Source organism: Littorina saxatilis, linkage group LG17, assembly GCF_037325665.1.
Source record: "Littorina saxatilis isolate snail1 linkage group LG17, US_GU_Lsax_2.0, whole genome shotgun sequence".
Taxonomy (NCBI): Eukaryota; Metazoa; Mollusca; class Gastropoda; order Littorinimorpha; family Littorinidae; genus Littorina; species Littorina saxatilis.
The window spans coordinates 8149907-8174993 of record NC_090261.1 but is presented as its reverse complement, the minus strand read 5'-3'; the positions used below and the strand labels follow the sequence as shown (position 1 = coordinate 8174993).

The 25087-nt window shown below is 44.7% G+C and overlaps 2 protein-coding genes across 2 annotated transcripts in view; both read left to right on the top strand.

The window, feature by feature from the left end:
• Positions 1 to 3499: 3499 nt before the first annotated feature.
• Positions 3500 to 25087, top strand: part of LOC138951833 (zinc finger protein 11-like) — a 31784-nt gene continuing 10196 nt past the window's right edge. Inside the window, exons 1-3 of the mRNA XM_070323393.1 lie at positions 3500 to 3913; positions 6896 to 7097; positions 13752 to 13970. Coding sequence (XP_070179494.1) covers positions 6995 to 7097; positions 13752 to 13970 — 322 coding nt within the window. The 5' untranslated portion in view covers positions 3500 to 3913; positions 6896 to 6994. The remainder of the gene's footprint in view (positions 3914 to 6895; positions 7098 to 13751; positions 13971 to 25087) is intronic.
• LOC138951835 (uncharacterized) overlaps positions 7332 to 25087 on the top strand; it is a 53079-nt gene continuing 35323 nt past the window's right edge. Inside the window, exon 1 of the mRNA XM_070323395.1 lies at positions 7332 to 9642. Coding sequence (XP_070179496.1) covers positions 8554 to 9042 — 489 coding nt within the window. The 5' untranslated portion in view covers positions 7332 to 8553 and the 3' untranslated portion in view covers positions 9043 to 9642. The remainder of the gene's footprint in view (positions 9643 to 25087) is intronic.

The following is a 25087-nucleotide window of genomic DNA, read 5'->3' as shown; positions in this document are numbered from 1 at the left end:
TCTGTGTGTGTGAGTGTGTGTGTTAGCAACGCGTGACTGAACCCGATCTAGATAATTTTACAGACTTTATGAACAGAAAGAACGAATATCAAAGTCTTGAAAGGGGTGAGCCTTAAATTATGGGTGGGGGTCTTAAAAATGGAGTTCCACTACATTATCTTTTCTCAGTTCAGTTGTTACATTTTGTTTTGACTAAATGTTTTAACATAGCCCGGGAATCTAGACGAGGATTGTGGTGTGTGTGTGTAGAGCGATTCCCAGAAAACTACTCGGCAGATTGTCATAAAACTTGACACACAAGTTCGAAATGTTTGCTACATAACACTTTCTAGAACAACATGTAGTGGGTAGAACATTGATTTGAATTTCTCTTGTATGTTTAACCTTCACCGTGGGTCCGACGTAGACGACCCAGAGCCTCAGAAAATCATCTTTATCTCTGAAACTATTTGGAATTTTTGGTCGAGACTCACTTTGTTATCTCCAATCACAATACGATCACCTGTCTATAACACCACGATTGGTCGGTCCTTTGGTTGGCTGTTATTAAACTTGGTATATTATTGATAAGAGAAAATAGTTTTATAAGGCAATAATAAATACAAGGCGTTGTACTGACTCCGTTTTATTAGAAAAACGGAATCCTTAGTAAAAAGCATTGTTGTGTGTTCTGACACAAAATGTCAAAATTGAAGATTTTGTCTTAAACTTTGTCATCATACCATTCCCGGAAATCACTCCACCAGGCTTGTCAGTATAGGTTATGGGAGAGTGACCTTTTCTTGAAAAAACTCGTAGAGCGGGAAACACGTGGGTGTGTGACACTGAGTCAGTGAGTCGTGTCAGTGTTCCTTCACCACCCATCGCTAGTGATAAGCCCCTCCAATATTTGTATGAGGTTTTGCAAGAAAAGTCATCACTCGTCCACAACCCAAACACACTCGATGGAGTTAATTTTCGGAATTTGTGTAAATATTTCTGTTGCGAGTCATCCACAATGGAGAATTTCAGGTCAGGATATACCCCAAAACCCCTGAGCAAAAAAAGTCAACAAAATTAACTAGACATATATATTATATCACTAGAATGAATACCCGCTTCGCCGGGTAGCCGGCTTCGCCGGGAAGAAGTACTTAGAGCCGTACGCCGGCTTCGCCGGGTCCGAACAATGGACCCGCCAAGCTTAGGTCCCTCCCAGATTCGTGGAATGGGAACAGCACGAAAATGATTCAGTGGCCATAATGCCATTCCTGACCATATCGAGTCCCATCCTTGTCGACGAATGTAACCGTGTTAATCGCCTTTGGAGGCGAACTCCACTCAAACAGGACTGAGCAAGTTATGGCTTCTCAAAGGAAGGCCAGTACATAAAATTACACAAAAGCCGCCAGACCACATCACAAACAGAACTGAACAATGCACAGGTGTTGCTCATATAGAGAGAGACACACACACACACACACACACACAAAAACACAGAGAAGCCGTATGTATAGAGAGATAGATGACAGTGTATTTTTCGCGTGGCTGTAAATTGATTCGACCTTTGCACTTTTACAGTGAGGATAATTTACGGGTCCAATTTACGTTCTGTACACTGCGTTGACCTTCTAAAAATAGTAACAGTAACAGAACGCCGGGAATATCCGAAGACGCTCAGCGCAGTGGACAGCGCAGTGACATTCTAAAAATAGTAGTAAGCTGAGGTGGAACCAAAATAGCTGAGGTGGAACCAAAATCGGTTCCGCGCTGCGCGCTGAGAGCACGTGTTGAAATATCGACCAGGTTGTGTCGTGTCCCGGGTCTACCTGAATATGCCCACCAAATTTGAAGCAGATCCATCGAGAACTTTGGCCGTGCATGGCGAATACACAAATACACAAACACACAAATACACAGACAGATACACAAACACACAGACAAACAGACACAAGTCGTATATATATATATATAGATACAAATAAAAGCTAGGTAAAGTACAAATACCAATTAAAAACTAATAAATGTATATCAACTGATTGGCTCAAAAAGGAGGGAAGAGCTTAACACAGACTCTAGAAAGTAAGCAGGGGTGTTGCCTGGCATCACAAGACAGCTGGCAATCTGTGCGCGTGTGTGTGTGTGTGAAAATATTTCTAAGAGCATCCATAAGGTTTTAACACACACAAAATAACAAAATGCAAAAGAGAATCCACACAATCACATGTATAATTCAAAATTGACCGTGCCTTTTTTGCACTGACTGACCTGCAACTTGAATGTACCATTACCCCCAATTTGAAAAATGGCATAAGAAGAGGTAAAAGTGATCATACTCTGAAAAATATGCATGTCGAGTGATATGTAGGTGCTGTTTTAAAGTGTGAGAAGCTTATTTAATTTTAGCCAACGAACACTTTGAGTCGGTTTCAGTTTTAATAAACAATTCTAGAGAATTGTGTATCTTATATTTGAGTCTTTCGTGTTTTAGACATTGATGCATTTAATAGTTTTAACGAGTTGCCTTTTGTTTTATCATTCTGGTGTTTATCTAGATGTGCTGTGTATCTTATAAGAAGTTCTTAAAAGTTCGAAGTTATTTTAGCATATAGGTTTTTTTTTTATGGTCTTAACAGTTAAACATGTATTACGTTATCATTAAGATTCATGCTTTGTTAGCACTAAGCAGTTGTTTTAATCAGTCTGGTTTTCTCTTGTTTTCATCTTATGAACATTCTAAATGTTAGACTAACTTATTGTCTTGTACAGAATAACAACTGTGTGAATGGTGCTAAACTGAATGAAAGAGTGTGACATGAAGTTCTTGTACATCATTGTAAAGAGTGTGAATGACGTTTTAGTTTAGATGTCAAGCGCTTAGAGCAAGCCTTTTTAACGAAAGTTTTTGATTTAGCGCTATATAAATGTTCTTCTTCTTATTATTATTATTATTATTACGCTTCGAGTCAGTTTTCCAGCCATACAAGTTGAAAAGACACGTGACAATCATGAATTCAAATAGAAACACATCATTACAACAAAAGAAACAAGGGATTTACACCATCTATATATATATACGACTTGTGTGCGGACAAACACTCAAGTCCTTAATGGCTCAAAACCGTAGGACTTTTAATATTAATTTTAACGTAATTTTATGTACTGGCCTTCCTTTGAGAAGCCATAACTTGCTCAGTCCTGTTTGAGTGGAGTTCGCCTCCAAAGGTGATTAACACGGTTACATTCGTCGACAAGGATGGGACTCGATATGGTCAGGAATGGCATTATGGCCACTGAATCATTTTCGTGCTGTTCCCATTCCACGAATCTGGGAGGGACCTAAGCTTGGCGGGTCCATTGTTCGGACCCGGCGAAGCCGGCGTATGGCTCTAAGTACTTCTTCCCGGCGAAGCCGGCTACCCGGCGAAGCGGGTATTCATTCTAGTTTACAATATAGGTCCTGTGATTGTAACTGCCGTTCGGTCAAATACCCCATTCAATTACCCAACTTTCGTTTATAAGATTCTTGGAATGTCACAGTCATATTCAACATTCTCTATCATACAGTCAATCGTGTAGATTTCGCTTAATTTGATCACACTTTTTTTCAACACACTCTGAAGATATCACGGAAAAAATATTAGCAAAATGTTAGCGAAGTCGATTTTGTGGGCTAATCGCCTGATCGATGTCTTGTGCTTTTAAATTACTTGCCTGACGTCTGGTATTTTGAGGCAGTTTTAGGCAAAAAGACGTCAGAAAGGAAGGGCTATAACTCTGTCTGACTGTCCAGCCATAAAGGCCAGAATGATCGATAGGCATTGGCTGACCAAGGACAAGTCAAAGATGACCACGTGAATTACTTGTGCCATCACAGCGCAAAAGAAGCCTGCGGTTCTTTGTCCTTCGCTGTGAAAAACGGGAGATGTAAAAGGTAACATCTTATCGACGTGCATTGCACGCACAGACACAGGAAGCTGGGTAACTCTACTCTTGTCAGTAAGACACGCCATAAAATGAACTTCAAACCTGAATGTTTCTCTGCTAATTTGAGCGGTACAATTATCTTGAGGGAGAAAATCATGGCAAGATCTTGCAACTGAAGCAGATTTGTGATGTAATTCGATCGATTTTACTTCAAATTCGATTTATTAGAAAACGCAACGAAAGATTTTGCGTTGAAGTTATTTCAAAGTCAAAATACCATTTATCATCACAAACTAGAATCCAAGGGGATGGAAACATATGGTCCAAAGTTCGATCAGCAGCACCGCTCGGTGCGTTTTCGAATACATCGAATTTGGGGGATAGTCACATACAAGTCACGTGAGTATAGGGTGCTGTATTTACTGACGTGTGTCAGTAAGTCACTCTTTCTCTCCACCCCCGCCCCCACCCCCTCTATGGGCAGCCTAAAATGCAAACCATAGCCAGGGACCTATATTTAGATATAGGTCTATGCCATAGCTGAGCTCAATTTAAATAAGGCTAAAGCACATACTGCCCACCTACATGAACCAAACCCCATTCTTGATTCTGATATAGATATATATTTACTATTTAGTTAGCTAGTTATTTTAATATTTTCCTTTGTCTAGATAAACTATCATAAAGATTCAAATAATAATTATTGTATTACTTTTCCAGTTATGTACTGTAATTATTTACTTATTCAGTCAGTTATTTATTGAATTATTTTGGCATTATACAAAAGTCTAAAAATATTCTACATTAATTTAAATAAGCAAATAAGCATACAGATACAGATGAAATAACTCATAACTCATAACATTTTATTGATCCAACAAAGGAAATTAAATTGGTCATCAGCACAAATAGGTCATTAATTAATAATTATAAAAGAATAAGAGAAGAAAATTCATAAAACCCATGATAAAAATATCTAAAGTAATATATGTACAACTACCATACCCTTTTTTCTTCTAAATAAAGCATGTTTGCAACGCTTTTTCTGTCACCCTTGAAAAATGAATTCAATCCTCTCTCTCACACACACAAACCGCCCGCACACACACACACTCATTCACTGACAGACATGACTGTATACACAGTGACAATCGCAGATGTGCCAACAATAGCCAAACTGCGTGGCGGTGGTGGTAAATGAACCAATCGCTGCACAGGGCTATTGGAACAAATTAACTAGTCAAGTTGCTTTTCTAGTGTTATAAATACATTTGCAATGTACATTTATTTTAAGTTGAACATGTGAATTCCAAATAGCTTAACTTTATGTAAAAATCTCTAAATTTACCCTGATGATAGTTTGCATGGCGAACACTCAACAAAGAACAGTTTTGACCGCCTCCGTGTTTTCTCGTTATCTGTCAAAACGTAGCTCTGTGGTAGCTGGCTGTGTCACAGCAAAAATGAGGTACTGCTTCCAAGTACTCAACTATTTAAATATGGTGACTCGTGAGTTCTTTAGGGTAGCTCAGATCAATTAAGGACACAACCAAAATGAAAGTAATGTAATTTATGTATATTATCCCAGCGAAGCTGGAGGTATTCCACGAACGCTATACTGTAATCGACTTGAGAAATGTTCATGCCGATAATACATGATAAAGAAGGATTCTTTGTGCACTAACTGGGGTTCCAGTTGGGGATGGAAGTTCACCAAAAATTGTGTATACATGCTGTACTAACTAAAATACGGTGGGTGACATAGGACTATTTGTTTTTTGAGCAAATGCCACCCAAGCCCGTTTTGTTCCGGTAGAAATTCCATAGTTTCCAAGTCTATGGATTAAGCTCGCGTAAGAAGATGATGTCGAAAGGCGTTGACCTCAATGCATCATGACGTCATCCCCTTTCTGCTGTCTTTCTTTCTCGCGCAGTGTGTGTATGTGTGTGAGTGTGTACATGCGTGTGTGTGTGTGTGTAAGAGAGAGCTGTACTACTTGTCTCCGAAAACCCCCGAAAACCGCCGAAAACCCCCGAAAACCTCATCAGAAATTAAGAAAATTCGTCCTTAGATTGTGGTTTGTTACGTAATTGTTTGCAATCATGACTTATATTTGCAACTTTCACCGTTCATGGCTTTATTTTCGTGTTTGTGCGAGGATTTACGAAGGACCGCTCCTAATCACATGACGTCATCAATACTTGTGCTTTCGAGTAACAAGAGTTACCTCCCTTGCATTGAAATTGTTGTATCGATTTCGTCGAAAATCCGGCTCTCAACACAAATATAAGGGTGCATGTAGCATGAATCAGGCTTACTTTTCACGGGCATGTCCAATACTTCACTTTGAAGATAGATTTAGTTAGTCTAGATGGGGTTTTCAGGGCCGAGGTTTTCTGGGTTTTCTGAGGTTTTCGGAGACAAGTAGTACCCAGAGAGAGAGCGAGAGTGTGGTTATTTGAGTGTGTGCGCGTGCTTGTGTGAGTGTGTACATGTGTGTGTTTGTGTGTAAGAGAGAGAGAGAGAGAGAGATTGTGTGTGTGGGGAGGGGGGTGGGGGTAAGAGAGAGAGTGGGTGTGTGTAAGTGCCTGTGTGTTTGTGAGAGAGAGAAAGCGGATTTGTCCTTTGGTGGGGGTATGCAGTGCCTTGGCATTGCACTTAGTACAACAATGAAAGACGCATCAGTTAATTTGCCAGTGATTCTTTTTCAATTAAAATAATCTGATTTTGAGATGAACCAAGAGAGGTCACACTCCTCTGCTTTTTAACTGCCTCAACCGAAATGCCTAGATCTAGTTTGCCACACACTCGCCAGAGAAATAACTCCAATACTGCTGCCTAATGCACCAATAGTGTTTATGTGAAGTAGGTTTTGTGCTGTTCATTTCTTGTCACACCTATCGCGAGAAATAAGCGTCTCACAAGATCAGCACCCTTCCATTATTACCCCTATTTTCTAAAAGTGCTGAATCATGTTATTTTTCACAGACACCATGAACAGTCAGGGACCATCAACACCTTGAACAGTCAGGGGCCATCAACATCTAAGGCAGTGAACAGTCGGGGACCTTGGCTTCACACTACAGCATGGAGAAAAAAGACACAACAGTTGTGTCAGATGTCAAGATAGAGATTGATGTTGCTGAAGAGACACTGCAGTGTTGGCACTTGCCTGAACCACAGTCAGCTGGTAAGGCTAACGATTAAGACACCTCAGACATGAAAAGAAACAAATTCAATATCTCTGTTAAAATCATGTGACAGTTATATTCCTGCACACTGCTTGCTTTTATTATCAAACTTTCCTTTTTTTTTAGGTACATTTGTGCATCCATACCAATTCTTAATAACCTCTTGAGATCCAGACTGAGTGTACTTTTACTGTTTATCACTTATTGTTTAATCACATTAACAGCTATTGTGTTTTCAGCGCAGCAATATGGTCCGATATTTAGAAGAGACAAGTATAATGCCGAAGAGTCGAGGACGAGTTGCATTATACTTGTTGAAGTCTAAATATCGGACCCTATTGCAACGCTGAAAACACAATAGCGTTTACAATGCTATTCTGACATTATACTCTGTGTTAAAATAATGTTTTTGTCAGCAACAACTACCAGAATGGTCCATGTCGTCGATTGCAGACGACGATTTAGTGCGCATATCCCTTTGCGCATGTATCCATGGAAATCACTGAACATTGAAAAACCCACTGACATGTATTCGGAGAAGACTCGAGATAACCGGATGTTTGGCATTACGTCAATATGCCAGGATTCATATCACGTCACGTATATCATGGCTGTTTACGTATATATTCTATGTTCGAAAGTCTGGGGATTCGCATGATGAAGACTGCGGTAAATCTGTTGATGACAACACAAGAGAACAAGGATTGTCTCAGAAGAAAGTCAACGATGTTTGGCATTGTTTTTTTCAATGGCAAAATGGGGTGAAAAAGCACAGGACTGACCAGAGATCATGTCTGTCTGATGAGACGCTGGAGAGCCTTCTAGTGGTGAAGTCTTGCCCTCACTCATTCGGCAAGCGCAAGTACAGTGGAGAAGCGCTTGACACACTGAAAAAGGCCTTCCACGAGCAAAAGAAAAAGAATCAGTGATGCATGTGCTTTTGATGTGATCTTCTTTGAAATTATGATGACTACAAAAACTGACTGATGTGTGTTGTTTGTGGATGATGGATATATATATACTGTTCAAAAAAAGAAACGCATAGTTGCTACTTGCCAAATTTGTTTTATTTTTCGAAAAAATTAACAGAAAATCCAATATTTAGAGTATTTGTTTGAAATTTGGTATGGACACAGTTGAATGCACACACGGTTCATTTGCATCTTCAAATCAATCAGTCAATCAATACGATTGGGTGCCGAGGCTGTCAAGTCAGTAGGGGGTGTGACTGCCTTGAGCAGCAACAACTGCCCGGCACCTTCTGGGCATGGACTGGATCAGATGCCGGATATCTTGCTGTGGGATGGTGTCCCACTCCTCCTGAAGTGCCTGCAATAGATCGCGGTGATTTGCCGGCGCTTCTTCTCGCCTGCGCACACGTCTGTCCAATTCATCCCAGAGGTGTTCTATCGGGTTCATGTCTGGCGACATGGATGGCCAGGGAAGCACCTGGACATGGTGGTCGGTGAGGAACTGGGTGGTGAGTCGTGCTGTGTGTGGGCGAGCGTTGTCCTGCTGGAATATGGCATCCTGGTCAGCCAGAAGAGGAAGGGCGTGTGGGCGCAGAATTTCCTCCACGTATCGCTGGGCAGTTATGCGCCCTTGGACGTGCACCAGGGTGCTCCTTCCAGCGGTATTGATCGCCCCCCAAACCATGACGCCTCCACCACCATGAACGGGTGCCTCATCCACACAGTTGGGCGCGTAACGTTCGTTTACTCTCCGGTAGACCCTTCTCCGACCATCATGTCGCTGGAGCAGGAAGTAGGACTCGTCGCTGAACCACACGTGTCTCCAGTGATTCCGGACAGTCCAGCGAAGGTGCTGGTTGCCCCACTGCACTCGGTTCTGGCGATGGCGGCGGGTGAGGACAGCTCCTCTGTGAGGTCTGCGAGCTCTCAAACCAGCTTCATGCAGGCGGTTCCGCACGGTCTGGTCCGATAATCGGTGTGGCCCGGGGAGAGCCTGGACAGAAGATGAGGCCGACAGGAAACGATTCCGGAGGTGGCGGAGCCGTATGAAGCGGTCGTGAGCTGCAGTTGTCGCCCTTGGTCTTCCCGCTCGTGGCAAGTCAGCAACGGAGCCAGTGGCTTGAAACCTGACCCACAGTCTACTGATGGTGCTCTGGGACACGTGGAAGTGCCTGGCGATTGCACTTTGACTTTGGCCTGCTTGTAAACGACCCAATGCAATTTGGCGGTCTTCTCTGCTCAATCGGGCCATCTTTCGTCGCTGAATTGTCGTCTGATTTCTTTGTGGCGAACAATCCGCTTTTATGGGTTTTGGAAGACATGGTGAGAGCTCAATATTCCCCGAGTTTCACGAGATTACACTGAAGCATGACGAGTGGTCATGCCAAATGAGCAATTTTGACATTGTAGCCACTGATAACGCATGCGTCACGTGCAGAGCTCACTTGTGGCAATGGACGAAAGGTCGACGACCAGATAAACATTTTCTGCAGTTTGGTGGATATCCTTGTAGCCATATAACTAAATTAACCAAATATTACAAGCTATGCGTTTCTTTTTTTGAACAGTATATGTGCATGATTGCGTTTCGCAGACACAGTTGTCATGTGCGTTGTAATTGGCGACGAAGGCTGGATGATTACTATTTTTGTGCCAGGATTACTATTTTTGGGGCTGAGCATTACTCCAAAACACTTATGGAGGTAAACAGGTCTGTCAACATTGAAAAGACTATCTGCTTGAATCAGAAATAGGTTGCTTCAGATTGCAGTGTCTTGAGCTTTGCAAGGTTTGTTGCCTGCAGAGCTGATTTTACACGTAATGTATTTCATGCACGGTAATTAAATTTAAAAAAAAAAGCAAATGGCATCGTCTGTCGACCAGTCACAGAAACAAACCTGGCAAGGTATGCGTGTACTTTATACACGTCGAAGAAACCAGAACCATGCATCTTTGTTGGTACGAATATCCAAAGGATATCGTCAAAAATTCGCCAACTTCCATGGGAATATTCTTTGATGATCGGAATAGGGATGTGTGAGACCATCCAATCACAGCCCCCGAATTCCCCCATGTGTCTATCAGAAAAGCTATATAGCCATATAGTGTTGCTAAAAGTAACAACAAAACTAAGGAGGTATGTTTGATGCTCTACAGTGGAACCCCCAATTTAAGACTTTGCTTTTTTACATTTTCTCTTCATAACCTCTGTAAACTTACCACCATTTTAAGACTCCATCCTTTTTAAGAAGTGAAGTTCTCAGATATTTGAAGGGTCTTGTGAGGGGGAGGGGGGATGGTTGAATCAGGCATGAAAATTCTCCGTATTTTCCGTATTTTCCGTATTTTTGAAAAAAATAAACCGTAATTTTTTTTATTTTCCGTATTTTTCCTTTTTTATTATTTTTCCTTTTTTTTTTTTTTTTTTTTTTTCCTAGTCATAGTTATAGTAAAATAGTTTTGGGGCCATGTTTGAATCCAATTTTAAGGCTCAGATAGCCCCAGATTGCACCAAATTGCACCCTTGAAAAAAAAAATTCCGGGGGGGCATGCCCCCGGACCCCCCTAGAAGTCTTGGCGCTTCGCGCCTACAAAACTTGGCGCTACGCGCCTGCGAAACTTGGCGCTACGCGCCTTCGAATTTTGTTTTCAGTATTTTTTTATTTTTCAGTTTTCATGCCTGTTGAATGTACTGGGAATTGATCATAATCAGTTTCCTTTTTACATTTAGTCAAGTTTTGACTAAATGTTTTAACATAGAGGGGGAATTGAGACGAGGGTCGTGGTGTATGTGTGTCTGTGTGTGTGTGTCTGTGCGTGTGTGTGTGTAGAGCGATTCAGAGTAAACTACTGGACCGATCTTTATGAAATTTGACATGAGAGTTCCTGGATATGATATCCCCAGACGTTTTTTTAAATTTTTTCGATAAATGTCTTTGATGACGTTATATCCGGCTTTTTGTAAAAGTTGAGGCGGAACTGTCACACCTTCATTTTTCAATCAAATTGATTGAAATTTTGGCCAAGCAATCTTCGACGAAGGCTGGACTTCGGTATTACATTTCAGCATGGAGGCTTAAAAATTAATTAATGACTTTGGTCATTACAGGGGTGGGAGTAGTTCTGTATAATTACGGAATTCCGTATAGCAAAAATTTCAACAACAACAACAAAAAAGTGAGGAAAAAACCCTGAACCCTTATCGCGTCTATATCGGGTTTCGGTTCGCGCAATTTCCGATCCATAAAACTGAAGATACTTCCGGAAATAACATGCCGTCCGCCATTTTTGTCTCGAATGAAACCTAGACATCGCGAGCTCGTTTTACTTATTGGGATGGAGCTAATTACCGATGAACCCCCCGCGGGCTAGGGGGAGTCCCATATTGGTTGGGACGAGAAAGAATTTACCCGATGCTCCCCAGCATGTCGTAAGAGGCGACTAACGGATTCTGTTTCTCCTTTTACCCTTGTTAAGTGTTTTTTGTATAGAATATAGTCAATGTTTGTAAAGATTTTAGTCAAGCAGTATGTAAGAAATGTTAAGTCCTTTGTACTGGAAACTTGCATTCTCCCAGTAAGGTAATATATTGTACTACGTTGCAAGCCCCTGGAGCAAATTTTTGATTAGTGCTTTTGTGAACAAGAAACAATTGAAAAGTGGCTCTATCCCATCTTCCCCCTTTCCCCGTCGCGATATAACCCTTCGTGGTTGAAAACGACGTTAAACACCAAATAAAGAAAAGAAAGAATTACCGATGAGTCGAAGACACGAAAGATCGACCAGAGCTTACATAAAAACAAGTGGAGGAACGACTGGATGAACTTGGTGGACGATTTAAATCGCCCATTTAGAAAATGGCTTCGCAAAACGTCAGCAGTGGGCTCAGCCTGGTGTTAAGTTTGCGGCAAACAATACCTGCTATTCCGACTTGGTCATGTGACAGACGTTTTCTTCCACACGAGATTACGTTGATTGTCTAACGAAGCCGTCAGGCTGAGTTAGACATCAGCTAATCGAGTGTGGAAGAAAACTCTGTCACACGACCAAGTCGGAATAGCATTTATGTCTCACAGCTTCAACAGAGGAGAGAACAAACACGTTTTGTGTACTCAAGCTTGACAAACCTAAACACAGGAGCAGCCATTGTGGAGAGATCTACTTTTTGACGGAAGTGACCCAACAACTGTGAATGACGTCTCGGTGTATGTGAATGACGTCACAGTCATCGTTACAGTCTGTATCTTTTGAAGCATCGCATTCTTCATGACGTCTTTCTGTGTCTGCATCCGCGAAATGTTTGTTCATTCCGGGATCTTTGTCATCTATGTTCAGAACTCTGTCCTAATAGTTTCTGACTTACAGGCCTCCTCCTGAGCTAGCCACTTTCCAAGGGCAGCTAAATTCGAGTATGGAAACAGTATTGTCGTCTGGGATGCCGTTTTCAGTATTCTGAACGTTGAAGAATGTGTAAAGAGAAGAAACGATAACAGCAGGAGAAATAAAAGTCGTGTGTACATTTTTTGGCTTTTGGAGGGACGATTTTGAGTTTGAATCCGTTCTTGCCATGCTCCTAAAGCGTGTAACATACAATCTTTTATCCTACATACGTGAGAGAGACACCCGTGAGATAATAATCGTTCAAATCACACGTGTGTATTTCATGTAAATGAGGTCATGTCAAGCAAGTCTGGCAGGGACCTGTTTTTCCACTGCTTATGATGCTAAAGTCACCGAGACAAACGTCATTATAGAAACACAAATTGCGCTCGCTAATTACCCTCGATGAATCTTTAGAACTAACACGTCACGCCACACTTTCAGAGTGACGTTTCTTTGCTTTGACGTAATAGATTGCACGAGGCTTTAGAAGAGATCGAGGTTCTAAAACAAGCGTCTTCAATTTAGCTGCCTCGAATGCAAGACATTTTCAGTAAAATACACGTAAGTACAGTATGTAGGATAAACAGAATACTACATGGCTTGCTGTTCCGTACCAGATTTACACTCGTTGCTTTTTCAAATAGTGAACAGCTCGCTTTCGCTCGCAGTTCAATATTTAAAAAAACAACTCGTGTAAATCTGGTACGACACAGCAAGCCATGTAGTATTCTCTATGCACACGTTTGCTTTAGTAGTGGCAAAGAAGGAAAGCGTGTGACATTTTTTTTTCAGTATAGCTCAGATTTTTTGCTCCCACCCCTGTCATTAAAAATCTGAAAATTGTAATTAAAATAATTTTTTTATAAAACGATCCAAAATTACTTTTATTTTATTCTTCAACATGTTCTGATGCCAAAAACATATAAATATGTTATATTCGGATTAAAAACAAGCTCTGAAAATAAAAAATATAAAAATTATGATTAAAACTAAATTTCCGAAATCATTTAAAAACAAGTTCATCTTATTCCTTGTCGGTTCCTGATTCCAAAAACATATAGATATGATATGTTTGGATTAAAAACACGCTCAGAAAGTTAAAACGAAGAGAGGTACAGTAAAGCGTGCTATGCAGCACAGCGCAACCGCTACTGCGCTAAACAGGCTCATCACTTTCACTGCCTTTTGCACTAGCGGCGGACTACGGTCATTGTGAAAAAATGCAGTGCGTTCAGTTTCATTCTGTGAGTTCCACAGCTTGACTAAATGTAATTTTGCCTTATGCGACTTGTTTTTCAGTGCCAGAGGCAGAGAGGGAGGCTGTGACCACAGAGAATACTGTTACCGTGCCTGCAGTACAGACATTACACAGGCAGTCTGCAGTCAGACCAAACAGTGATAGCTGGCTGAAACAAGAGGTGCAGACACCAGAAACACAAACTGTTGTCGTCAAGATAGAGATTGATGTTGGTGAAGAGACACTGCCGTGTTGGCACTTGACGGAACCACAGTCAGCTGGTAAGGCTAGCAGGACAGCTCAGACATGAAAAGGAACAAATTGAACAACTCTGCTAAAATCATGTGACTTTATTTCCTGCAAACTCTTTGCTTTTATTTTCAAACTTTCCTCTTTTTTTTTTTAGGTATGTCTTTGTATGCATACCAATTAAATTACATATTCCTACTCCGAATCACATGTAGCATTGACACAATCGGAGATGCTAGGTTCTGAAAAGGCTAACCGTCTAAGGGAAGCAACCCCAACCACAAAAAGTGTAAACGTAGCCATGGTAATGACCATACACCCGGGGAGTTACCTCCCATCGTGCATGCCATGTCACTACTGCTACTGAACACGTGGTTCATATCATTCGACCTTACAGCTTTCGTGGGAGCAGGTTGGTGTATTTTTGGGCTCCCCTGTGGCTGCGCTGTTCGGTGTTGTTTTGACACCCACCGGCCACGTTACCGTCTATCTTGCCTCCTGCTTCGTAGTTGGTGAGCTCTTTCCATTTTGGTCATTATTTTGACAGGAAATTTGTTGTAGTTGCTGATTTTCGTCCGTGTTTGGACCTGTGATATTTCAGTGACTACTGTTGGCCGCCATTTTTGTTGTCAGCATGAGTTGACAGATTTTTGTGGCTAGGCCGATGTATTTTGGAGGTAAACGTAATTTTACCTTCTTACTTGCTTGCTGCTTTGTTTAGTTGGTAAGCTTGTTCCTTCTTGTCTTTGGTTTGACAGGAATTTATCTATAGTTGCTGACTTTTTGTCCGTTGGACTCCTTAATGCTTTTCAGTAACTTATCTTGTGGCCGCCACTTTCGGTTGCTCAGCTTTCCTGACAGCTTATTTAGGTGGCTAGGCCTATGTTATGGTGAGGTTCTCCTTACTTTACCTGCGTTTTTGCCTTCTGCTTTGTTAGTTGGTAAGCCATTTCATATTTCGTCATTACTTTGACAGGAATTTTTGTTATTGCTTAATTTTCGTCCGTTTTGGACTTCTAAATTTTGTCCAGTAACTTATCGCTTGGCCGCCATTTTGTGTATCAGCGTTGCTGACAGTGGTTTACATGGCTAGGCTTTAGCAGGTATCTACCAGTCCGTAGGACTGGTCGTGGTTTCGGATTTAACATGTTTGTTATGTTTTGTTCGTTACTCTTTCTGCCTCGAACAAACACTTTGTGGGGCAGTCATATACTGTTGTACGTCCTGTTTCTTCTCCTCGCCTTCTCTGCCGTTAGCAGATCAGGTGTTGCAGTTGTCTGCGTTATCTTTGTGAAGAAATTTTCGCGTTCCAAGCCTGCGTCTTCCGTTGGTCCCGCTGTCTGTGGGCGACGTCACCTTGTTGGCTTCTTTGACGCTTCCGGCCGAGACGTTGTCTAGGGTGGATGTTTTGCTTCTTCGTCTTCTACCGCTGTGGTTGGCGATTCAAGTAAGTCGAGCTGGTCCACAGGCCCTCGTGAGGCCGTCGGACAGTCCCTGCTGGGACACAGCTCTTTTCGGCGGGTTCACGACCCGCAAACCCCTGTTCAGTCGCACCCTGGCTTCACTGAAGACCATTGTGTGGCTGAGCAATGGCGGCAGTTGGTTCCGGCTACTTCTCCGACGTACGCACCCGCTGGGGTCGTTTCCGGAGTTGTCTAGCCGTTTCCGACTGCTGCGCTTCCGGCACTCGCCGGAAGCATAGGTCCCCCGATGTACGCACCCGCTGTGGTCGTTTCCGGGGTTGACCAGGTCCCCCGATGTGCGCACCCGCTGTGGTCGTTTCCGGGGTTGACCGGACGTTGCCCCCCGGGCATTCGTCCTCTGTTCAGTCGCACCCTGGTTTCCTTGAAGACCATTGTGTGGCGGAGCAGTGGCGGTAGCCGTTTCTGGCGCTGCGCTTCCGGCACTCGCTGGAAGCATAGGTCCTCTGACGTACGCACCCGCTGTGGTCGTTTCCGGGGTTGACCGGACGTTGCCCCCCGGGCATTCGTCCTCTGTTCAGTCACACCCTGGCTTCCTCGAAGACCATTGTGTGGCGGAGCAATGGCGGTAGCCGTTTCTGGCGCTGCGCTTCCGGCACTCGCTGGAAGCATAGGTCCTCTGACGTACGCACCCGCTGTGGTCGTTTCCGGGGTTGACCGGACGTTGCCTTTAGGGCATTCGGGCTTCCGGCCTCCGTCCTCGCATTCGGCGCTTCCGCTTTTCGCGGTCTCGTCTGGTGCTTTCCGGCTCCGCCCGGATTTACTGCTCCTTTCGCTTCCACTTCCTCCCGGATGTCGGTAGCTGAGGAGCAACGCCAGCCCTTCGGGCAGGTGGTGTCTCAGCTCTGGCCGATGTAGTCAGCGTTTCAACCTTCGGTTGTCGCGTTGACTGCCGTTCCGGTTCCTGCGGCTGCAGACTTGCCGTCTTTTCTCTCTTAGCCTGGTCGAGGCATGAGTTAGGACGACGTCGGGGGGGACGGATTTCCGGTTTTCCGGTTATGCCGTTTCACCGGCCTTCCACCAGTACGTGGACTTCGGTTTTTTCGCCGGTTGTGTCGGACATTCAGTCTGTCTTCAGCGATTCCACACGTGCTGGTTATTGGGAAAAAGGCTTAACGCTGTCCTCTAAGCTGCGGCAGAGGTCACGTCGAAGGTTTTCCCGGGCGGGGCTTCGGCCTCCTACACTTCCTGTCTGGAAGCATAGGTTCTCCATCACAAGCGCACGTAGTGGCTTGTCTGGGGTTGATCGAGGACTGGCCTACGGGCGTTCGGGTTCCGGCCCCAGTCCTCTTCTGGTCTGTCTCACTCTTGTTCCGTCGTGGGCATTTGTGTTTCACCAGTGCGGCAGCCGTTGTCGGCGTGGTGTTTCCGGTTTTACTGGAAGCATAAGTCCTCCATTTCAAGTACACGTTGCGGTTTTGACTGGAGTTGACAGAGGACTGGCCTACGGGCGTTTGGGCTTCCGGCCTCAGTCTACTCTATGCATCTTTCGCTTCCGTTTTTTGCGGTTTTGTCTGCTGCATTTCCGGCTCTGTTCGGATACACTTCTCCTCTTCCTGACACTCCTTCGGAGGTCGGTGGGTGAGGAACAGCGGCTGGCCTACGGGCATTTAGGCTTTTAGCCTCAGCCGGGGCAGTCTTCACTTTACCTGTTGGGTGTTGCGTTTACTGCCTAGTCAGTTCGGGTGGCCCTGGACGTTTCCCCTATTCACGACCGTCAGTAGGGGGATAAGTCAGGTCTTTTTCCGGTTGGATGGTTTTCCGGTTTCCGGTCATCTCATTCATCAGTTTACCACCAGCAACTGTGACTTCGGTTTGCGTTCGTAGCTGAGCTATTCTGGTTCTCAGTCTTTAGTCAGCAATCGAACACGTTCTGGATTTCCGTCGCAGCTCAAGCTTCGGCTCAGGATTTCCCTTGGGTGCATCGACATTGGTGGCTTCCTTGTTGGTTGACTTTGTTGTCGATGTCGGACTTCCGTTCCGTGAAGATAGGATGTTTTTCTACTTCCGGTTCCTTAGTCACCTTTTGTAGGTACCACGGTTTGCAGGTTTTGGCTAGGCCATCTCCTCCCGAAGGTGGTATCTCTAGTGTTTTGGTTCTGCCGCTGTTTCTACTATGGTTCAGTTCCGGAACATGCTCAGCCTTGGCTGGCTTCGGCTACACGGGCTTCACCTTTTGTTCCTTCTTGCTTATTCAGCCTTTGGAACTTGCCTCCTTTCTCTACTCTGTTGGCCAGCCCTTGCTAGGGTGAGCATGGAGCAGATGAGGCTGCCCTTCCTTCTCTACGCTCGTACGGCGGGTGTCGGAGGGACTCGTTTCTTTCGCATTCTCAGTTCCCTGAACAGTCAAAGAGAGTCGCTTAAACTTTGCCTGCAGTAGAGATTCAGTCGAGTAGAGATCACCAGGTCTCTGACTGCTTTACAAAGGTGGAAGGAAGGTAGGGCTAGCATACTCAGAGACATGCTTAGCAGAAGCATGCTCATTCCTCTGGTTAAGCTAAGCTGGCAGCCAATAGGCAGCCTTGGCCGGGCAACAGCCATTCCACGTTGCGGCGATGGTGGTTGTTGCCTTCCCGTTTCTTGTGGCTTGTGGGGTTCTCTGGCTTCAGGTTACCCCTGTTTGGCCACAAACGTTCGGACTTTGGTCCTTGTTGTCTTTCATCGAGTCGGACTCTGTCTTTCTCTAGTGATCAGACGCGTTCTGGTGTTTCGTCCAAACTTAAGGTTCACTTGAGTTGGCCTCGGAAGTAACATTCAGGTTTTCCTGAGGGGGCATTGTCTTGGACAATGGATGTTTGAGGAGTAGTTCTTTGTGGCTTTCCTCCTCTCTCTCAGGTTTTGGCTACTCTTCTCCTTCGGGCAGAGGTTTAGTTAAGGTTCGGTTCCTGTGACTTCAGTCTTGGGCCTTTCCTCTCTTCTCCCTCATCTTAGTATGAGGCGAGTCCGGTTGACGTCTGTTGGGTCGGGTTTCCTTACAGTCGCCCGGCTACAAAAGGCAACTTTGTCTAGGGCGGTTGTCCGTTTTTCTCCGCGTTGGACTCTGTCTTCAGACAGGGACAGACGCGCTCTGGGTTTCTGGCCAAACTCAGGTAGGCTCTTGATTTGGCTAGGAAGTTAACTGCCGGTTTTTTCCCTGAGAACTCTGGTTTCGGGAGTCTTATGGCTGGCTGGCTTCACGGTTTACGTTTACCAGTCTTGGTTTTCTGCTTTCGGTTTTTGATTCACTCTCGATTACCTTCAAGCAGACTGTTTTGGGAACATTCTGGCTTTTAGCCATTTTGTTTATGGTTGCCAGTCACATCGGTTTTTGACCACCGTGGGTCCTCACTTCCGGTAGCTTACGCACAGTCGTAAGTGGCTGCTGTCGGGTGCTACCTCTCTCCCTGCGTTCGCAGGGACTGGTAGGGGATAACTGGCGACCTTCTATTTGTGAGTTTTCTCTTCGAGGTGGACTCTGGTACTTAGTGCTTGGATGTCTCTCTCTCGCTCTTTCGTGGGGATTGGTCACTCTTATTTTGAGCTGACTTCTTTCTCACAAGCCTTTTGGGCTTTACTACATCCCAAGGTTTGCAGACTTTGGCATGGTTGTCTTAAGGTCACCGCGGGGGTTCGTCCTTCTCAGTTGAGGGGACAACCTTACGCACGGATCTTCTCAGGACATTAGCATTTCCTTCCAATAAAAGGGGGGGGGGGAAGCTTGTCTTTCCCTTGGCTCGCCAGGGTTATTAATCCAAGGCTTGGGTCTATTCCTGTGCTGTTTTTTACGGCTAGGAGATTGGAAGAAGTGCTGAGCACAGCTTTCTGGATCTCTGAGGTTGTCTCTTTCGCTTTGCCTGAGATACTTCTCGGCTGTCAATCAGGACTTTCCTTGGTTCCCTCACTGCCTGTTGGCAGTGGGCCAGCCCTGGCAAGGGCTTTTGAGTGGGTTAGATTTTCTTTCCCACTGGGACCGCCCTGATTCTTTGGCAGCGGTCCAGGTTTTTGGCAAGGTTTTTTGAGTGAGTTAGATTTTTCTTTCCCACCGCCTTGTTGTTATAATCTGCTACATGTGATTCGGAGTAGGAATATGTAATTTAATCGAAAATTTTATTGTAAATTTTCATTTAATAAATATACCTACCCGAATCACATAGTATATTCCCTCCCGCCAACCCCGCTTTTGATTTGGAGAATTTATTCTTTAGGTCGAATGATATGAACCACGTGTTCAGTAGCAGTAGTGACATGGCATGCACGATGGGAGGTAACTCCCCGGGTGTATGGTCATTACCATGGCTACGTTTACACTTTTTGTGGTTGGGGTTGCTTCCCTTAGACGGTTAGCCTTTTCAGAACCTAGCATCTCCGATTGTGTCAATGCTACATGTGATTCGGGTAGGTATATTTATTAAATGAAAATTTTCGATTTTGAATTACGCCTTGAGATTGTGAAAAAAAGAAAATCCACTGACTTTATAGAACAGGCATGAAAAGAGAAAAAATAGTTTACCGTAAGTTTGTTTGTTTGGTACATGGGCTGAAACTCCCCTGACTTTTACGTGTATGACTGTTTTTACTCGCCATTTAGGCAGCCATAAGCCGCTTTCGGGGGAAGCATGCTGCGTATTTTTGTGTTTCTATAACCCACCGAACTCTTGACATGGAGTACAGGATCTTTTCTGTGCAAACTTAGTCTTGTCCTTGCGTGTACACACGAAGGGGGATAAGGCACTAGCAGGTCTGCACATTAGTTGACATAGGAGATCGGAAAAATCTCCACCCTTAACCCGTTTACCATAAGGGAAGCTTTGAAGTAGGACTGAGACAGAGTCGAGATCGTCGAATCATAGAAAGTCACAGAAAGAGAAAGGATCTTGTCTCTTTTGGAAAGGAGTTTTTTTTATTTTTTAGAAAAGATTCCTTTCAACTATGTTGAGTTTGTCCCCAGAGGGGTTCCATTGTACATAAGATTTAATAGAACTAAAATATAATTAAATTACATATTCTTACTCCGAATCACATAAAGCATTGACGCAGTCTGGGATGCTAAGGTCTGAAAAGGCTACCCGTCTTAAACAATTTTAAAGGGAAGCAACCCCACCACAAAAAGTGTAAATGGAGCCATGATAATGACCACAGACCTGGGGAGTTGCCTCCCCTTGGTGTGTATTACGTCACTACCGCTCCTCAACACGTGGTCAAGATCATACGACTTTTTCAGCTCTGATGAGAAGGTTGTTGATTTTTTGGCTCTCTCGTGGCTGTGCTGTTTGGTGTTTGTTTGACACCCACCTTCCACTTACCGTCTTTCTTGCCTTCTGCTTCGTTAGTTGGTTTGTTTGTTTGCTTTACGCCCAGCCGACCACGAAGGGCCATATCAGGGCGGTGCTGCTTTGACATATAACGTGCGCCACACACAAGACAGAATTCGCAGCACAGGCTTAATGTCTCACCCAGTCACATTATTCTGACACCGGACCAACCAGTCCTAGCACTAACCCCATAATGCCAGACGCCAGGCGGAGCAGCCACCAGGTTGCCAATTTTAAAGTCTTAGGTATGACCCGGCCGGGGTTCGAACCCACGACCTCCCGATCACGGGGCGGACGCCTTACCACTAGGCCAACCGTGCCGGTCGTCGTTAGTTGGTGAGCTCTTTCCTTTTTGACTCACATGCGAAGCAAAAGTGAGTCTATGTACTCACCTGAGTCGTCCGTCCGTCCGTCCGTCCGTCCGGCGTCCGGACGTCCGTCCGGAAAACTTTAACGTTGGATATTTCTTGGACACTATTCAGTCTATCAGTACCAAATTTGGCAAGATGGTGTATGATGACAAGGCCCCAAAAAACATACATAGCATCTTGACCTTGCTTTAAGGTCAAGGTCGCAGGGGCCATAAATGTTGTCTAAAAAACAGCTATTTTTCACATTTTTCCCATTTTCTCTGAAGTTACCTCACCTATATATGATATATAGGGCAAAGTAAGCCCCATCTTTTGATACCAGTTTGGTTTACCTTGCTTCAAGGTCAAGGTCACAGGAGCTCTTCAAAGTTGGATTGTATACATATTTTGAAGTGACCTTGACCCTGAACTATGGAAGATAACTGTTTCAAACTTAAAAATTATGTGGGGCACATGTTATGCTTTCATCATGAGACACATTTGGTCACATATGATCAAGGTCAAGGTCACTTTGACCCTTATGAAATGTGACCAAAATAAGGTAGTGAACCACTAAAAGTGACCATATCTCATGGTAGAAAGAGCCAATAAGCACCATTGTACTTCCTATGTCTTGAATTAACAGCTTTGTGTTGCATGACCTTTGATGACCTTGACCTTGGGTCAAGGTCACATGTATTTTGGTAGGAAAAATGTGTAAAGCAGTTCTGAGTGTATGTCATTGCTAGGTTTAGTTATTTGAAGTCAAGGTCATGTAAAGGTCAAGGTCAAGCATGTGAGTCGTATGGGCTTTGCCCTTCTTGTTGGTTAATATTTTGACAGGAATGTTGTTGTAGTTGCTGACTTTTCGTCCGTTTTGGACTTGTACATTTTCCAGTAACTTATTGTTTGGCCGCCTTTTTTGTTGGTCAGCATGGCTGACAGTGATAAAATGTAAATCTAAACAACGAAGTGACTGTGGTAAGATGAACAAAGTTAAAAAATAAAGGATTACTGTACTCACCAATACAAAGAGGACACAAGACGATTACGAATTTTTGCTTCTGGAAGCTTCATCAGGGAAAGAACACAAAAGACAACAAAAAGCAGACGTGTCCCCCTTTTTGCGTGTTTCCCCTCCATTTTCTTTCAAACCCTGTTCGTTCCGTGTTGCGTCTGCTTTTTGTTGTCTTTTGTGTTCTTTTCCTGATGAAGCTTCTAGAAGCGAAAATTCGTAATCGTCTTGTGTCGTCTTTGTATTGGTGAGTACAGTAATCCTTTGTTTTTGAGTCACTTGAGAAAAAGTGACTCTATGTAATCGGTCAGTGTTAGTCTGTCCGGCCAGACACCACCTTAACGTTGGACTTTTCTCGGAAACTATCAAAGCGATCGGGCTCATATTTTGTTTAGTCGTGACCTCCAATGACCTCTACACTTTAACGATGGTTTCGTTGACCTTTGACCTTTTTCAAGGTCACAGGTCAGCGTCAAAGGAAAAATTAGACATTTTATATCTTTGACAAAGTTCATCGGATGTGATTGAAACTTTGTAGGATTATTCTTTACATCAAAGTATTTACATCTGTAGTCTTTTACGAACGTTATCAGAAAAACAAGGGAGATAACTAGCCTTTTCTGTTCGGCAACACACAACTTAACGTTGGGCTTTTCTCGGAAACTATAAAAGTGACCGGGCTCAAATTTTATGTGAACGTGACTCATTGTGTTGTGAATAGCAATTTCTTCCTGTCCATCTGATGCCTCATATAATATTCAGAACTGCGAAAGTGACTCGATCGAGCGTTTGCTCTTCTTGTTTAACTTTGTGATAAAATGTGGCAAGGCCGATGTAATGGTGAGGTAAACCTAATATTACCGTCTTACTTGCCTTCTGCTTTGTTAGTTGGTAAGCTCTTTCCTTTTTGGTCATTAGTTTGACAGGAATTTTGTTGTAGTTGCTGAATTTTCGTCCGTTTTGGACTTAAAAATGTTCCAGTAACTTATTTTTTGGCCGCCATTTTTGTTGGTCAGCATAGCTGACAGTGATAAAACATGGCAAGGCTTATGTCATGGATCTACCAGACCGTTGGTACTTCTTGTTGTTTCGGACTAAGCATGTAATACTGTTATGTCCATTACTAATTCTGCCCCAAACGAACATGTGGTTGGGGGGCAGTTAAGCATGTCTTTGACTTCTTTTTCTTCTTGCTTTCCCTCTTTTAGGCATCGGAGCATGGCGCTCTGGTGTCTTTACTGCTTAGCTCTTTATTTCCAGAGTTCTGCAGCTTGGGAGAGAAGAAACCCCATCAGGGATGGTGCTTGTTCTTAGGCGTCTTTGATGGTTCTGCCGGCGACGATTTCCGGGGAGGTTCTCCTTGCTTCTTCGTCTTCTGCCTCCGTGGTTGACACTGCGGTAAGATGAACTGGTCCACCAGCTCTCACGAAGCTACCGGACACTCCCTTCTGGGAAACAGTTCCTTGGCGCAGGATCACAACCCGCAAACTTCTGTTCTGTCTCACCCTAGTCCCGTCGCGGGCATCTGTGTTTTAGAGCAAGGGCGGCAGCCGTTTCGGCGCTGCGCTTCCGTTTTTTTACCAGAAGCATATGGTCCTCCGCCTTAAGTACACGTAGGGGTCTTGGCCGGAGTTGATCGAGGACTGGCCTACGGGCGTTCGGGCTTCCGGCCCCAGTCCACTTCTGTTCTGTCTCACCCTTGTCCCGTCGCGGGCATCTGTGTTTCAGAGCAAGGGCGGCAGCCGTTTCGGCGCTGCGCTTCCGGTTTTTACCGGAAGCATAGGTCCTCCGCCACAAGTACACGTAGAGGTCTTGGCCGGAGTTGGCCGAGGACTGGCCTATGGGCGTTCGGGTTTCCGGCCCCAGTCCACTTCTGTTCTGTCTCACCCTTGTCCCGTCGCGGGCATCTGTGTTTCAGAGCAAGGGCGGCAGCCGTTTCGGCGCTGCGCTTCCGGTTTTTACCGGAAGCATAGGTCCTCCGCCACAAGTACACGTAGAGGTCTTGGCCGGAGTTGGCCGAGGACTGGCCTATGGGCGTTCGGGTTTCCGGCCCCAGTCCACTTCTGTTCTGTCTCACCCTTGTCCCGTCGCGGGCATTTGTGTTTCAGAGCAAGGGCGGCAGCCGTTTTCGGCGCTGCGCTTCCGGTTTTACCGGAAGCATAGGTCTTCCATTTCAAGTACACATTGCGGTCTTGACTGGAGTTGACCGAGGACTGGCCTAGGGACGTTCGGGCTTCCGGCTCCAGTCCACGCAACCTTCGCTTCCGCATTGTGCGGCTTCGTCTGTTGCATTTCCGGCTCTGTCCGGATACAGTATTCCTCTTCCTGACGCTTCCTCTCGGATGTCGGTGAGTGAGGAACAGCGGCTGGCCTACGGGCATTTAGGCTTTCAGCCTCGGCCGGGGCAGTCGTCACTCCACCTGTTGGGTGTTGCGGCTACTGCCTATTCAGTTCTGGTGGCTCCGGATGTTTCCTCCGTTCACTCTTACCCTCATTCAGTAGGGGATGAGTCAGGACGGTTTCCGGGTGGACGGGTTTCCGGTTTCCGGTCATCCCGTTCATCAGTCTACCACCAGCAACTGTGACTTCGGTCCGTATTCGTAGCTGGACTATTCTGATACTCAGTCTTTAGCCAGCGATCAGACACGTTCTGGATTTCCGTCGAAGCTCTTGGCTGCTCTCGTAGCTGCGACGCAGGTTATTTCCAGATATTTCCCGGAGGGTGCATCGGCTTCGGCGGCTTCCTCTTTGGTTCCTCCGTCGTCGATGTCGGACTTCCGTTCCGTGAAGGAAGTAGGTTTCCTACTTCCGGTTCGAGAGTCACCTTCGGTGGTGTACCACCTTTTGCAGGTTTTGGCTGGACCATCTCCTCCCGGAAGTGGTATTCCCAGTGTTCCGGTTCTGCTGCTCGTTCCTCACGGTTCAGTTCCGGAACACGCTCAGCCTTGGCTGGCTTCGGCTACACAGGCTTCAACTTTTGTTCCTTCTTGCTTAAGAAGTTCACCTTGCCGA